The sequence below is a fragment of the Syngnathus floridae genome, chromosome 8 (assembly GCF_059516105.1).
Source record: "Syngnathus floridae isolate MCC-2025c chromosome 8, RoL_Sflo_1.0, whole genome shotgun sequence".
NCBI classification, from domain to species: domain Eukaryota; kingdom Metazoa; phylum Chordata; class Actinopteri; order Syngnathiformes; family Syngnathidae; genus Syngnathus; species Syngnathus floridae.
Genome location: NC_142420.1, coordinates 5,008,248 through 5,023,084, shown reverse-complemented (window position 1 = coordinate 5,023,084; position 14,837 = coordinate 5,008,248). Strand labels below are relative to the sequence as shown.

Genomic DNA, 14,837 nt, shown 5'->3' with positions numbered 1-14,837 from the left:
GAAAATGACAGCTGTAAGAACTAAATTGTAAAAAAAATAATACATTTGGATTAAACTTGTACAAAAATGACTTCGACAGGTGGGTGGTGCTAAACTGCAAAACATTGAGTCATTATGTGTGGATGGAGCATGACAGCAAAATTTGACGACTTTTCTTAAACCGTGCAACTGCCAATTATTCCACTGGCGAATCAAAGATTTTACTGTTTGTGTTTATTACCGTCCCCTACTGGCAGACGTGTGTCATTCACTCCTGACACTCCTGATTATTACAGTTCATTAGAGTTCATTTTTGTTTAAATTACTTTTTAAAATGTGTTTGTTAGTTCTTATTTTTGTGTTTGTCTTCGAAGGCCTTTTTTTTCTTCTTTTATTTAACAGCCACTACTTTAGTCACTGGTCAACGTACATGAGTATAATATTGCCGTTTGATTATGATTTTTTTTTTTTAAATTCTATGCACGTATTATGCACAGGATTTTATAGTATTTGGATGCCAGCAGAGGAAACACAGCTAACTCTGTGGGTGAAGCGATGTACGCAAATAAACTAAGCCTAAAGATTTATTTTTGGAGTTCTCAGAAAGAGTACCCTATGAGAAATTTACCGAGCATTTAGTTCTCAGAACCGTCACAGAGCTATAGTGGTTAGTATGCCTGCTTCACAATCACGGCACTCGGTTCTAATTTTGGCTTTGGTTTTCCTGTGTGGCGTTTGCATCATTTCCCCTTATTTGCGTGGGTTTCTCTGGTTCTCTTTCATGGCCAGGTACAGAAGATGCTTCTGTTTATTCAACAATTCATTAATTACTGCAGATGAATCAATGTTCAGTTTTTTTACAATACTGAGCCTTTCTTGTGGCGTTAGATTTCGCATAGGCATCGATTAGAATTCACTTAAAAATTTGTTTGTTGATAATTGTGTTTGAATTCCAATTTAAAAACAATAGAAAACAATGCAACATTTTATAAAGATTACCCAAAATTCAGCTTTTTTTTTTTTGGTCTGCAACAATCTATTCCCCAAACATTAGCATGATACTGATATAAAAAAAAAAAAAAAAAAAAATCCTGAAAATATTTGTTGAATTCTGAATTTGACTTTCACAGTTACATTGTACAAAGCAACACCATTCAGCATTCAACCGACACCCTGCAGAGGAGCAAACAAGTTTAGGTAGACTAAATCTATGAGGAACGGCCACACCCCTAAAATAGGTTTACAATTCCTTGAGATGTCAGCAAAGTACTACTGTAGTTCCTCTAGCCTGAGTACAACAGCAAATAGGTGAGTTTCAGTGAATAATGGGGGACAGTTAAAAAAAAAAGTCTTAACTCCTGACTGAATCCTGTACTTGCTCTTAGTCCAGTCCTTTTTTTTCCCCTCTCGTAAAACTTGAAATGTCTTTTCCACCAAGCGACAGTAAAACAGAGAAAAGCCAGGCAGAGCAATGCAATGCAGCGGGACAGGGGAGCCATTAAAGAAACACAACAGGAGTACAGAGGAGTGTTGGTCAGAGGACAGAACAGGCTGAGGATGTGTGTGTGTGCACGTGTTTGTGTGTGTGTACCTTCAGGTCCCTCCTCTCCAAGTGCAGCAGCTCCGAGCCTCGGATGTCGTGTCGGATGAAGGTATCCCGGTACTCTCCCAGACTCAGCTGCTCCAGCCACACACCCACTTCGTCTGTGCCCCATCTCTCCACTACGCACACATACACACACACATGCATGCACACCCACACATACACACAAGCACAAACCAGAGCAAAGAGAGGCTCAGAGTGCCTCCCAAATATGCAAAAAAACTGCACAAATGTCCCTCACCCCCCCCCACACACACACAAACATGTATTTCCTCAAGCAGTGGCTCCTACTTGATGACGCAATATTTCAAAAGAAATAAACGCCTTCCACAAACAGATACCTTGAACTTCACCATTGAAATCTCGTCATAAGCATCATTCCGAGCTTATATTATTCATGCCGACAATAAAGAGTTAACGGTTGAGCCCATTTGTCCAACATTGCTAACCAAAACAGCAGCATGTCTCTTAGCATGTCAACAACCTTGCAGAAATTTTTACGCCAACGTGCAAATTAGTTAAGTGCGACGCATTTGTAATTTCCAACTGAATTATCATGTCGATTTTTTTTTTTTAATAAAGGACCGTCTACATGAGGAAATACAATATTTCATCTCACACACTTAAACAACACACACACTGTGGTGTATCACTGAAGGGAAAAAAGGAATCATATGAACAGAGCAAGGGAACAAGCATTCAAAATGACAGAGCAAGAGTAGCGGCTGCTGGGAGGAAAGAGGGGCTTCCAAGTGGGGCCCGTGGGCAAACATGCAGAGGCTCAACACAGAGGAGGAAAAAGTAGAGGTGGAAATACAGCCGAAACAATTCATCAATACAAGTGGCAAAAGCTAATCTGAGCTGTCTTTCAGCTTCTTCCTCGTCTGCGACTTTATACTTCTGCTGATGACATTACACTCGGAGTAGGAGCAAGGTATCACCTTTGAGTTTGGATGTAAACAAAGAGCAAAATTGGCTTCTACACGGATCGTGTAGAACAAGGAGCTGTGACGGAACATTTATCAGCTTTTGTCGTTTACACAGAATCCAGGGAAGATGTCAGTGAGCGTTATAATTCATTAGCTCACCCGATGTACCTGTAAACCCCAAAAAAAGATTACCTGGCCTCATGAAGGGCTTTAATGTGGACTCTTGACAGAATTTTAATGACATGTCAGGTCTGGGGTTCAAACCTGGTCTCCACCCTCCCTGTTTATCACCGAGGTACAACTTAATGGGGATTATATATCTCCGAGCCTTCTTTGAGTGCCGCCTTACCTGACTGCGGGCTGGTCTTTTTGGCCGCCTTCTCCTTCTTGAATTTGGGCACTATGCGAAAGACGCCACCGCGACTGTTCCTCTTGCCATAACCCAGAGAGTGGTCCTGGTACACAAGCACAGTCAACCTATAGCCTTTCGTTGAGCTCCTCTGCTCTCCCACAACACGGAGCCATCTACTGTTTTCATGCTGTGCTACATTTTGTTATCAGGATTGTGTGTGATGCTCACCTCTTCATCATTGGGCTGCAGAATGTGGTAGAGCCACGAGATCTCTTCTAATTTTCCCAGCTCCAACTCCACACTCTGTAGGGCACCAGAAAGCTGTTCCTCTTCTGGTGGGTCCAGTTGCTACCAGATGTAGATGTATAAAAATATTTAAATATAAAAAAATATGTATATATAAATATCTATATTAGATGTCAACCAATAAGCCTTACGTAATAATAATAATAAAAAAATAAAAATAAAAATAATAATAAATAAGCCTTGTTTACACACCAGAGAGACACGACCCACGAGAAGTGATTCAGTCTCGTTGTACAAAGCCTTGACGGTGCTGGCCACCTCTATTGCTGTGTTCCTGGACAGACTCTGTAATGTGCATACCACCACACATTTGTCATTTGTCACAGTGTGTGAAATTTACACATTTGTCATTTGTCACAGTGTGTGAAATTTACAACAGAATTTGCAGAAATTGAAATTTACAAAAAAAAACCTATAAATTTAATATTTACATTTTCTTAAAGGCCAGTTTTTACCTCTGGGAATTTAGGATGTGTTTTGTTGATGGCGTGTGATGCTGCGTTCACGGCGTGTGCCAACTCCTGCTCCAAGAGCTCGTTGGTTTTTGCAGCCTCACATATTCTGTAATAAAACGAGGAATATGACTGAAAGTTAAAAAAAAAAGGCAAACTTTTGATCTGAGCTGTACTGTATTATATCGTGTATAACTACCGCGTGATGAGCTCTTCTGCGGCCCGGGCGCACAGCTGCAAGATGGCGGCCTCTTCTTCCGAGGCGAGGTCGACAGACTGCTGCGGGTAGAGGTGAGGCCGCAGAGGCGGCTTGTCATACTTCAGCTTGTCCTCCCACGACTTCAGCGTATTCTCGAAGGCCTACATAGGTGAAGAGAGGACGCCGTTAGAAGACAAACTTCGACAGCCATATCAACCCTTCTGAGTTTCCTCACCCGGTCTCTGGTGAGCATCTGCGCTCTGTTCTTGTGCTGGATTTTGATGACCCCTGGTGGCTGGATCCACGCCTCACCATCAACTTGGATGGGAACGCCCTCGTCACCCAAGATGGTGATCTTCACTGTTCGGCACTGATTTGAAAAGAGTACTTCATACAGACATTCACTTTTGAACCACATATGTAACATCAGTGATTTCTAAGAGTGGTGTGAAACTTTCATTTGATTAATTCATGCACATATCTTTGTTCATCTATCAATGTGAGTTCTTACACTTGGAGTCTCACCTGTGCTATGCGGTGGTGTTGCAACTTGATGACCCTGGAAACAGCCATCTGCATGCTTCCAAACACAGCCACCACCTCCAGGATTTTATCATCAAATGATGGAGCACAGAAGATCTGCATGGTATGAGGGATTAACAAACATTGACAGTCAGAAGGCACGGCTTGGTGTTCTCACTAGACATTGTCCATCAAAACTAAAGGCGCATATACATTATATACATTTACATAGTTGTATTTCTTGTCATATTTCTGTTTGTGTACTGGGAAGCTCTGACCACTAGATAGCGCCATAACACATAGCATTTGCACTGCATCTAAGCACCTTAAAGATGACACAATACGTTATATAAAATATGTTAATTCATATTTTTTAATTTATTATACTTTTTATACTCAGGAAAAATGCATTCCCTTTACTTCCATCAACTAAAAGTAAGCATGTTATATGCATGTTAGGTTAATTGAATACTCTTGGTTGTCCAGAGGTGTGAATGTCAACTAGTCAAGGACAGTCACGCTTCTTGCCGAAGGAAAATGGATGAAAGGATGTACTAAATAAAACGTGAATTTTGTATTTGAATATTTCCTCACCACTTTTTCCACAACAGCGGTTACATAACTCCAAATGTTATAGAATCTGTGTGTGAGTGGGTCCAAGGTTGACATGTACGGGGGCTCACTCAAGGGTATTTCTGAGTTTGTGTGTATGTGTGTGCAAACAGACACTCTAAAATAAATAAATTTGACTTGACTTGAAATGCTAGGAGCTTTAAAAAGACAAACATGCCTATGCTGTGACTCTCTTCAATGCTATTAGGGTCACATTAATGCAAGAGCATGGGAGTCCTGCCAGATTTTGACAACTTCGCTGACAGATTTTCCATTTTCTCCTCAGTGGAACATTATTTGGAGTGGACTCACGTCATCCTCCTTGGTGCCGCCCCAGAAGTTGGTCCCGCCGGCATAGCTGGGAATGTTCAACACAGCGATGCCCTGAAGACTGGGCAGAGGGATGTATTGGCCGTCACACTGGGGGAAATAAATTCATTTCAGGCAGAGGTTTTAAAGATGTCGGGAGCAATAGCACTAAATGTTCTTCTGTGTCTCACCTCCAGCTGGACCTTCTGCTCAAGGTTCTTGTAGGTCCTCTGCAGAAGCTCCTTGGTTCCCAAGACGCCGTACCACATCATGTTCTTCGTGCGACTCCTGTGACATAAAACTATTTTTACAATATGACATTCTAGTGTTTGAATCATAAATCTGAAAATTAATCAATGCTTTTGGACTGTAGTTGAGAACACGGCCATGCAACTTCTGATTAGTTTCATGCTGGAGAGTCACAAGTGTGTCCAATATTAAAAAAGATATGTAGAATTTGCTCACACCTGCATTTTTCTGGATGTTCCTCTCTCTTGTTGTTAAACTCCAAGGAGATCTTAGCGTCAAGTCCGATGCCAAAGTAATTGTTCATCACACATTTCTCCATGTAGCCCTCTCTGATGGAGGCAAACAGTGAACTTCTCATATTTATTCACACACGTATGAGAATGAGATTGAGTACTTACAGTGAATCCAGGTCAGGGTCAATAAAGGGGGTGGCACCGAAGGGGTCAATGTTGGCCAGCAGCATCTTGCTAATGATGGAACTTCCGGCAATTGAGGCGGCCAGGCCAGCCCTAAGCCCTACACACACAACGAGGAAAAATATAAATAAATCTGTTAGCACTTGTTTGTTAGTCGGTGTTCGTGCATGTTAGCATCTACCTATGTTATGTCTAATGTTTTTTTTTTTTTAAATACTTAAATACAAGAGTTGTGTTCATTGCTTATATAAGTGTGAATGCTTCCATCTAAACTGGTACAGTTTATACGCATGCGTGGTGTGTGTGTGTGTGTGTGTGTGTGTGTGCATACCAGGACAGATAATGCGTGTGTTGAGCACGGGTAGGTTCTCCTTGCTGGTGGTGAAAGGTGTAATGCTGAAGGAACTGTACGACTGTGTACTGCGACTCACCCTCCTCTCTGTGGGAGAACACACACTCTTGACCGCTATTGGCACACACACAAATGCACACAAGCACATACATATAAGGGTCACACTTTTCTTTAGATCTCCAGCACTTAGACACCTACATTTAAAAAAATAGATTAAAATGTGCCTCAAAAGTCCCACAAAAAATCCAAGAATATTTTACGAGACTTTCATAGGGGACTGTTTCTTTTTTTGATGATTGCACATATGGAAATGTGTGACCTTAACCATATAACAAAATATTTTTATTGCACATCTCTGTCTAGGCTACTCTACATTTTGACACTAGCAACAATGATTGGAATATGATACAAGAAGGCGCCGTTATGTCTTAGTTTACACTAAGCGAGTTGTATCCTGCAGCTCTGAGCGGTTCAACAAAGACATAGTTTGTTTTTAATATTTCTATATAAATACTTCTGACTGTTAAGGATATTATTATGTGACTCAAAGCATTACCTATAAAGATAATAAAGACAGTTTGGAAGCGATTAGTTTTATTTAGATGTACCGTTTCCCTTTGAGGAAAAAAAAAAAGGAGACAAAGGTTTGCCTGATTCCCTTTCTCGCATTCTACTGGCTGCAAAATGAGTGGAAGGAAGGAAGGAGGGAAGCAGCTGTATGATAAACAGGAAGAACTTCTGCCCCAAAGACAATAACACATCCTTTGGGCCACACAACGGCGTGAACGTGCATGCACTTATTTATATTTACAACTTACTTAATATATGATTCTCTTGCTTGATAATAGATGAAAGTGTCGCTTAATGTTTAATGTTCTTCTTAGGTCTGTTCCATCATGAATTGTGAGTGCAACATAAAGAATGTTGCTGAGAAGTGTTTTCATGGTGCTGAATACAGATGGCATTAAAGTTTAAAACGTTACAGTAGGTGCGACAGGAAAACGCAACCTGCGTCAGCTTTGGAGATGATGGGAACTCATTACATCCACGAGAGGGAAATGCTAAATGCTGGTATTTCCTACTGAACCTCACACAATGTTTTATGGTGTTATTGTGACGAACATCTTGCATATGTCTTAAAAAAAGAGAGATGTTTTTTACGGTGAGGTGTTAAAAAAAACAATAAAAAATCTTACGTGCTAGGGCTTCCAGCTCCTTGGTGTCCTCATCCTTCTCGCTGTCACGGTTCTCCTCCTCACTGTCCTTACGGAATTCCAGCGGGGAAGTTGGCTCGGATTCGTCCATGTTGGCATTCTGCTCATCCACCACTGAAGATACAAAATATTTTTTGTTGATATTACTACAAAAAAGTAACATTAATATGCTATTTTCAAATACAGTAAGTAAAAGTGTGATGATAACCATAGAATCTGATGTTAAATTTAAGGAATTGGGTCTGGCCGCTCACTGAAATATAGCAGGCACACAATTTGTTTTGCTCTCAGATGATATGGAGTCTATCACACACCTCTGCTATCCAGTGATGCCTATTCCAACAATAGTGCCAATAAAACACCACTAGATGGCAGTATCGATCACACCTCTGTCTTCTCGCGCAATTACCTGCCTATTACTTTATTTCAGTTACATTTTAGGTGAACTCAACTTGTGTATGATAGTTAAAAATATTTAAACGTTACCTCTCTCGGCCTGTTCTATGATCTGCCGCAAGGCTTTCTTTAGACTGTTGGCCCTCAACATCAGCTGCTCCCGACTTTTGAAGAGCGCCTGCGGGAAAGCGCCACCGTTTCCACCTTTCTCCGTTTCCTCCTCTTCCAGCTTCTCCTTCAGCGCCGTCAGGCTGTCCTCGCTGGCCGTCTCCTCTTCCGGTTTCTTCTCATCGCTTTCCGCCACTTCCTCCTCTTCCCGTTCTTCCTCCACGATAGGAGGAGTAGCGTGAGGCAGTGGAGGCAGGGCTTGACACTCACTGTTGAGCGTTTGGAGGAGGGAGTCCAGTTTCTCGTTCAGGACGGCACACTAGAAGAAAGCGGCATACGAGCAAAGTGAATGTAACTGATGTAGGTGTACCTAATGTTATGAATTTTTTTCTTGACGCACCTTGAGAGACATGGAGTCACACTCCTCCGCGTTTTCTGTGCTTTTTTCGTAGGCTTTCCCTACTTTGGTGACAAAATCTTTCACTGTTTCACACAAGATCCTGAAAAAGAAACCTCTGCATGAAAAAAGCTGAAAATTAAGATACACTGGCATACAAAGTGAAATAAATTATTCAGACAGTATGGACTCTTTAAATATTGAACAAAGAAAATGTGGGAGGTTATTTACAACTTTAGGTTGCCAAATTTGATTAGTTGCCTTAAACCTATCCCTCTTAAAAAGAATACTAAAAAAATATGTTCAAAGGTAAACCAAAAGAATATTTGTTTTGGTTTGCACAACGACTGCACTACAAATTACATAATAATAAAGAGCTCCAGTTGCACCATGCTCATCACGACCTAATGGTCGCTGGCGCCGACCTGGACGTCTCAGTAAATCACTTACTTGGCAGAGGAGATGACCACAGAGTGCTGCTCCGAGTTGAGGATCTTGGTGAGATGAGCTGCCACGGAATCTTCGTAAGCTGAAATGTGAAACTGGAGTACACGTACATGATCATATGTATTGTCTTCCATTTGCGTACATTTTTTTTAGTAAAGCCGCATCGTACACTACCTGGCAGCCGTCCGCACCCTCGGGCGTGGTGGGGCAGCTGTGCTTGGGAGGTATCTTGATCTCGTAGGTCATGATGCTCCAGCGGTCCAGCATTTTGGTGCTGGCACGCTCTAACTTCTCCAGGGTCTGCGGTAACTGCGTGTCGTCATCGCATGACGGGCCCCAACCCAAGACACGCGCCAGGTCGTTGCCCGTGCCCAGCGGCAGAACTCCGAGCTGGCACTGGAAGGCATCGCAACAGTGATGAGTTGACGAATCACAGTACAATTTTGTGCAACTTTGCGTTTATTTATTCAGAGCTTTAACTGTGTAATAAAACTGTCTCATGGCTGCCACAAAAATCAGAGAGCAGCCCAACATTTTTATAATTGAAGTAAGTTGGCAACAAAGCACTTTTTTATATTGGATTAGGCAATTGTGTGACTAAATGAAGCTTCTCCCTCATTTCAACATAGTTATTTGGCGTCGAGATGCGACATGATAGTGCCAAAGCAATTATTTTATATTAGACATGGCTTCAGCGCAAAATTATTAAAATTTTGAGTGGATAACAAGAGCTGAGGATGGCCAATATGTGGGCTTCATTGAACTCTTGAGGCTATAACTAAAGGCAAGTGAAAGCAAGGCAGATTTTTTTATATGGCGAAATAGAAATAATTGGGAGTTTTCTGGTTGGCTAAAATGGATTAATAGCATCTCCATTTTGGAAAATGACATTTTTGAAGGATCCAAAGACATCCATCAGAGAGCGTCCTTACTTAGGGGCTTTTATTTGCACAAACACTTCTTTCGTGTTCAACAAAATTGAAGTTAGGTCAAATGAAAGTGGAGTTTAAAAAGTGGAGTTTAAAGAAAACTACAAATATTTTGGAGTGAGGCATAAATAAGCCACGTCATCTGAGAGACTGCTGACGTGGCTCTTTAGGTGCTGCTGTTTTGTTTAGCAACAGTATTCAGCAGTTAATTACACCTTTTATACTCCCTACTGGGAAAATCAATCAATCTTACGATGACAATTATTTCATTACCTGCTTGTGTAGGTTGAGCTTGTCAATCTCAGACAGCACCCAACCAACGCTGCCGTCACCGCCGCATACTAGTATTCGGAAGTTGTCAAACTTCTGAAACAGGCGAAGGCTGACAAAACAGAGTATGACCATATTATTAGAAATAGGATTCTTTTTTTTATTTGATAAATATTTATTGTTATATTTAATGCCTTTTGACAAATAGTAAACCTTAGTTTTGATAGACACTTTTATTATTGGATTCTATCATGTGCCGGTGTAAACTTAATGAAAGCGTCTTTGTCATACTCACCCAAGGTGCGGGCCGCCATTGACCAGGTCAAAGACTTGTGCTGGATTGAGCAGCTGCTTAAAGCGCCGCAGAAACTTGACTCCTTGGTTGTCACCACTTTTGGAGTTCACAAAGACCAAGAGGGGACTAGCGCAGGACGGCGGACAGGTGGCCTTCCAAAAGCCTGGTAAAAAATATGTAGAATAGATGAAAAAAAAAAACCACTTCATTTTACTATTCTTATTTAAACTCTTGAAAAATAGCAAAAAAAGAAACAGTGATGTTGAAAAATATAACTTTTATAAAGACAGTATGTTTATATTTAATTTTAGTATCATGATGTGTAAATGTATAATACAATCAATGTGTATACACTTCAATAAAATCTTGGAATTGTAAAAGCATCAAATATAAAGTATACTTGGACAGTACATGTGCACACACACACACACACACACACACAACCGCAATGCAACGTGAATGGTAAAATCAAACCATCCCTAAATGCGCATTGTCCCGTGCAGAGCATCCCGAAACATCACATCCCTAATATTTAGACTTCCACAATAAGCACTCCACTGCTGGTGCTTTGGCATCACTTCACTCAAGGATGGATGGATGGAGGTGGGGCTGAGAGCAGAGGGAACGAGGGAGGGAAGGGGAAGTCACGATGCTCCAGCACGTGCTGCCCGTTTCCCCCGCCAGCCAATTACGAGCAATCCCCCCTGCATCGGGGCACACGGGGGCCCTGGCACGTGAGAATGTGAAGTGAGAGAGAGAGCGAGAAGGGATTCAAAGTGACTCACCCACTTGTATCCCCTTTTACCCTCCTTCCATTCATCCCATCATTCCTATCTCTGTTGCTATCGACCAATTAGCTGATGCTCGGCTTGTGTGTGTGTGTCTTTGTCTGTGTGTTAGACTGTAATTCAATCTCACTCTATCAGGTGGTGATTCCCATTGAGAAGGGCTTTGCTTAATGTACGCTCACACACACAGACACACACACACGTTTAGACAGACCGACAACACCCACATTGTATTATTGTGTGTTATTGTATTAGCAATAAGGACAGCATTTAACATACCGGTAATGGGTTATTAGTTAGCTCTTTTTCTTAAACTTATCAACAAATAACCATATTGGCTCAATTTATTTGTGCTGCTTAACATTAGTTCATTCAACAGCATGATGTTGAATACATCAGTCGGCTTAGAATTTGTATTCCTGATTTTATTATTTTTTTTGTATTAAAATGTTTTGGATGCGTGCAACCGTATTTACTGTTGAGTGTACTGTATTTGTGACACCAAAAAAAAAAAAAAAAGAAAGAAACATGAGAAGGATGTGTTAAAGTTGTGCATGCGTGCGTTGCCTACCATCTGAGTCGATACTGTTGAGGGCAGTTGGAGGGATGATGGAGACTTTGCATTGACCTAGGGGACACTTGCGAGGGTAAAGGTCCATGCAGGCCGTGTGAACCTGGAATCACACACGGATATGTTTTAAAAGCAGAATATTGATTTTAAAAAATATGGAGGACTGCGCTTGTTCGGATATATCATGTGCGGCATAAGCTCGGTCTGGGAGGACACGTCTCTGGAGGATCTAGATGAAGTGGCTGGGGAGAAAGAAATCTCGGGATTCCCTGCTTAAGCTGCCGCCCTTGCGACCCAACCCCGTATCTGCCACTTCATTTATTCATGATTTTTTTCATGTTTTTTTTTCCCGTGTGACAGATGTCTTACCATGGCTTTGCACCAGAGGCAGCGCCAGTCCTGCAGTCTCAACACACTGCCGCATGTCTTGTCGCACACGGCACACTTGGCACTGACGGGCAGGTTGCCCTCCAGCCATTGGTGAGGCATCGCAATCTGTTGGTCACACATCCAAATTTTACTACCACTGCTGAATATTATCATGTGGTCAGCATTTTCAAATAACTTACTATACTGTAATGTTATTTTTGTTTTATAATGACTGATCAGTGGATTTCACACATCCACACTTACCCCGTCCTCATCTTCAATAATGTCCTTGCCAATGGAGGCCAGCGTGGTCCATTTGCAGTTGTTAGTGGCTCTAACTGCGCAGCGTTTATGGGCCTTGAATTTACACACTGAAATGACCCCAAAAAGTACTATCATCGCAACGTGAAACACATATCAAGTCAGGGTTGTACATTCTTTTGCATCTGCTCCGAAATTTTTAATGCAATAATAGGCCACGTCATTAGGTACACACACAGAATCTAAAAGCATCCAAAACATGAGAGAGATTTAAGATTATATTTATTATTGTGGATGTAGTTTTCAGCGGTGTACATTTTAGCGTATGTGACCTTCGCAAGCGGAGCCCTGAGCAAATGTGATGTCAACAGCAAATGGCAAAATACATTTTTAGAGGGTGAGCTATAATTTCCATAACCTTCTTTTTTTACTTGGCAATTTTTTTTAAATCGTTCAAATTCGGCAGGCTTGCTATCAATATTTTTCTCTTTGTATGTCAAATGTGCATGACTTTTTGTTGTCCCTTTAGAGGGCACTTAATTGAAAAAAGTATGAAACCCTACGGTGAGATGTAGTTAAGAAAAATATTCACATCAATTGTTTTATGCATGAAGAGTTGTTGAATGTGCACACCCCAGGCTGAAATGGTCATGAAACATTCATAGAATGTTTTGCAAAATTTCTCATATAGTTAAGCTGTATGAATGGAACACTGTACCTCCCCCTTCCCAAACACACATATGCTGGTCATTAAGTAAACTCAAACAAATCTCATCATATCTGGTAACAGTGATCAATGTTTCAGTCTCGTCAACTGCTAAACAATGTTAGGAAGCATTAGCTGAGAATTAAGGCAATAAACAGAACATGATAGCCAAGGCATCCTTTCTGTGTGGCACTGAAATGGAGACGTGCGTGCATGTGTGTGTGGTTGTGAGTGTGTGCATACACAAGCGTGTTTGTGGCTAAGGAGCACAAATCAATCTCTGCCTTGACAGCCGGCCAAAAAAATCGAAAGGAAATCCGAGTCGATGATTGCTGCGAGACTTGTGTTTTATGTGCTCCTGTCACTCTCTCTTTCTAATTCTCTTTCTCTTCCTCCCTCCCGCAGTGCGCACACACACACGCACACATACACACACACGTAAAGAGCTGCTATCAATCCATTACCATACAACACAACGAATGACAGTAAATAATAAACAACAATAAGAATAAAAGCTGAATCAAATGTGTTTATTTCTTTTTGGCCCAAATGAAGTTATACTAGTTATATTAACCATATGCAAAAGCGTATAGATAAAATACTGATGGATGACTGACTGACCAGTAAGGGGAGATCTTATTGTGCTCATTAAGTTCTGCTTCCTGTCACTGACACTTTACACCAGTGAGGAATATGGCGTCACTGACGTTATTGTCTCCTGGCAGGTTGTGTTAACGCAAGGAGACGTGTGAAAATCACATGTCGGTGCTCATTTGACTCACAGTGGCCAGCATACAGACAAGAGTTTACTGCAGGTCACATTATTTTTAACTTCAAGACAAACATTTTAAACGGTACGTGCAGTATACCACATTGGAAGAGCGAAAAAAGTCCAATCTAGGGGCAACACAAGCTACGCACAGCATTTTGGGAAATTGGGACGGAGTCCTTCCGCCAACTAGTGAGTAATGGATGGCCCCGAAAACGCTTTAGAATTGTGTATAGTTGTCACAAGATAGAATTCCTTGAATGAATGGCAACACTCAATATGTAAATGTAACTCGAATGTCAGGCGCATGTCAAAATGACCCCACGAGCATTCTTCTATTTATTTATATATTTATTTATCATATTTCATTCCTTAGGTTGTGCATGTGTACCTAATGAAGCAAGTTTTTATCGTTCACAAAAACACATATTGTGTTTTTTGTTGTTTTTGGTGGCTTACTTGACAGTAAACGTGTATTTTGGCATATATTTACATACCTTCGCAGGAGAGGCCGTGAGACGTGACCCCAGACAAGCTATCTTTGCAGACGTTGCAAAAGGTGGGCCGTGCGTGCGAGCAGGCGTACCAGTTGTGCATCCCTGAGAAATGTTCCACATTAAACTGAGCCGTCTGGCAAAGAAGAGGTTAGAATAGGTTGGCAGCACCGGGATAGCGAGTACAAACAAACAACAAGGCAAGCACAATGCACATCATTGTCCAAGTTTATAAGTGAGAACACGGGATGGGCATCAATCGTCAATTAACTGATCATTAAGAAGTTTGTCACGACGGTAATATGAAATTTGATGTCTACAAGTCACTACAGGGTCAAAACCGGCAGAGACACTGTTGATCCACTGTCAATTAATTTGCTGTGGAAAATAAAACAACATGATATCATCCGTGGGAAGCTGAGCTGAATCCATGCCGTGCATAACTCATTATTCTGCTCAATACGATGCCAGTATGGAGAAAATAGCTCAGAAAAATAAAAATGGATTCATTGACTGTTAATTTTCCACATAGGCAATTGTGAA

General features: G+C 41.3%; 1 protein-coding gene across 2 annotated transcripts in view; it reads right to left on the bottom strand.

Moving 5' to 3' along the window:
* dgkh (diacylglycerol kinase, eta) overlaps positions 1–14,837 on the bottom strand; it is a 36,951-nt gene that overhangs the window by 2,958 nt on the left and 19,156 nt on the right. For both annotated transcript variants that reach the window (XM_088382284.1, XM_088382283.1), the window contains 24 exons: positions 14,298–14,430; positions 12,329–12,435; positions 12,065–12,190; positions 11,696–11,798; positions 10,337–10,499; positions 10,045–10,153; positions 9,017–9,238; positions 8,846–8,937; positions 8,399–8,498; positions 7,981–8,317; positions 7,477–7,608; positions 6,260–6,394; positions 5,911–6,028; positions 5,731–5,841; positions 5,455–5,551; positions 5,267–5,374; positions 4,346–4,459; positions 4,056–4,190; positions 3,821–3,981; positions 3,625–3,730; positions 3,362–3,454; positions 3,092–3,211; positions 2,861–2,966; positions 1,571–1,701 (listed from right to left, as the gene is read on the bottom strand). In XM_088382284.1, the coding sequence (XP_088238410.1) occupies positions 1,571–1,701; positions 2,861–2,966; positions 3,092–3,211; positions 3,362–3,454; positions 3,625–3,730; positions 3,821–3,981; positions 4,056–4,190; positions 4,346–4,459; positions 5,267–5,374; positions 5,455–5,551; positions 5,731–5,841; positions 5,911–6,028; positions 6,260–6,394; positions 7,477–7,608; positions 7,981–8,317; positions 8,399–8,498; positions 8,846–8,937; positions 9,017–9,238; positions 10,045–10,153; positions 10,337–10,499; positions 11,696–11,798; positions 12,065–12,190; positions 12,329–12,435; positions 14,298–14,430 (3,159 nt within the window). The remainder of the gene's footprint in view (positions 1–1,570; positions 1,702–2,860; positions 2,967–3,091; positions 3,212–3,361; positions 3,455–3,624; positions 3,731–3,820; positions 3,982–4,055; positions 4,191–4,345; positions 4,460–5,266; positions 5,375–5,454; positions 5,552–5,730; positions 5,842–5,910; positions 6,029–6,259; positions 6,395–7,476; positions 7,609–7,980; positions 8,318–8,398; positions 8,499–8,845; positions 8,938–9,016; positions 9,239–10,044; positions 10,154–10,336; positions 10,500–11,695; positions 11,799–12,064; positions 12,191–12,328; positions 12,436–14,297; positions 14,431–14,837) is intronic.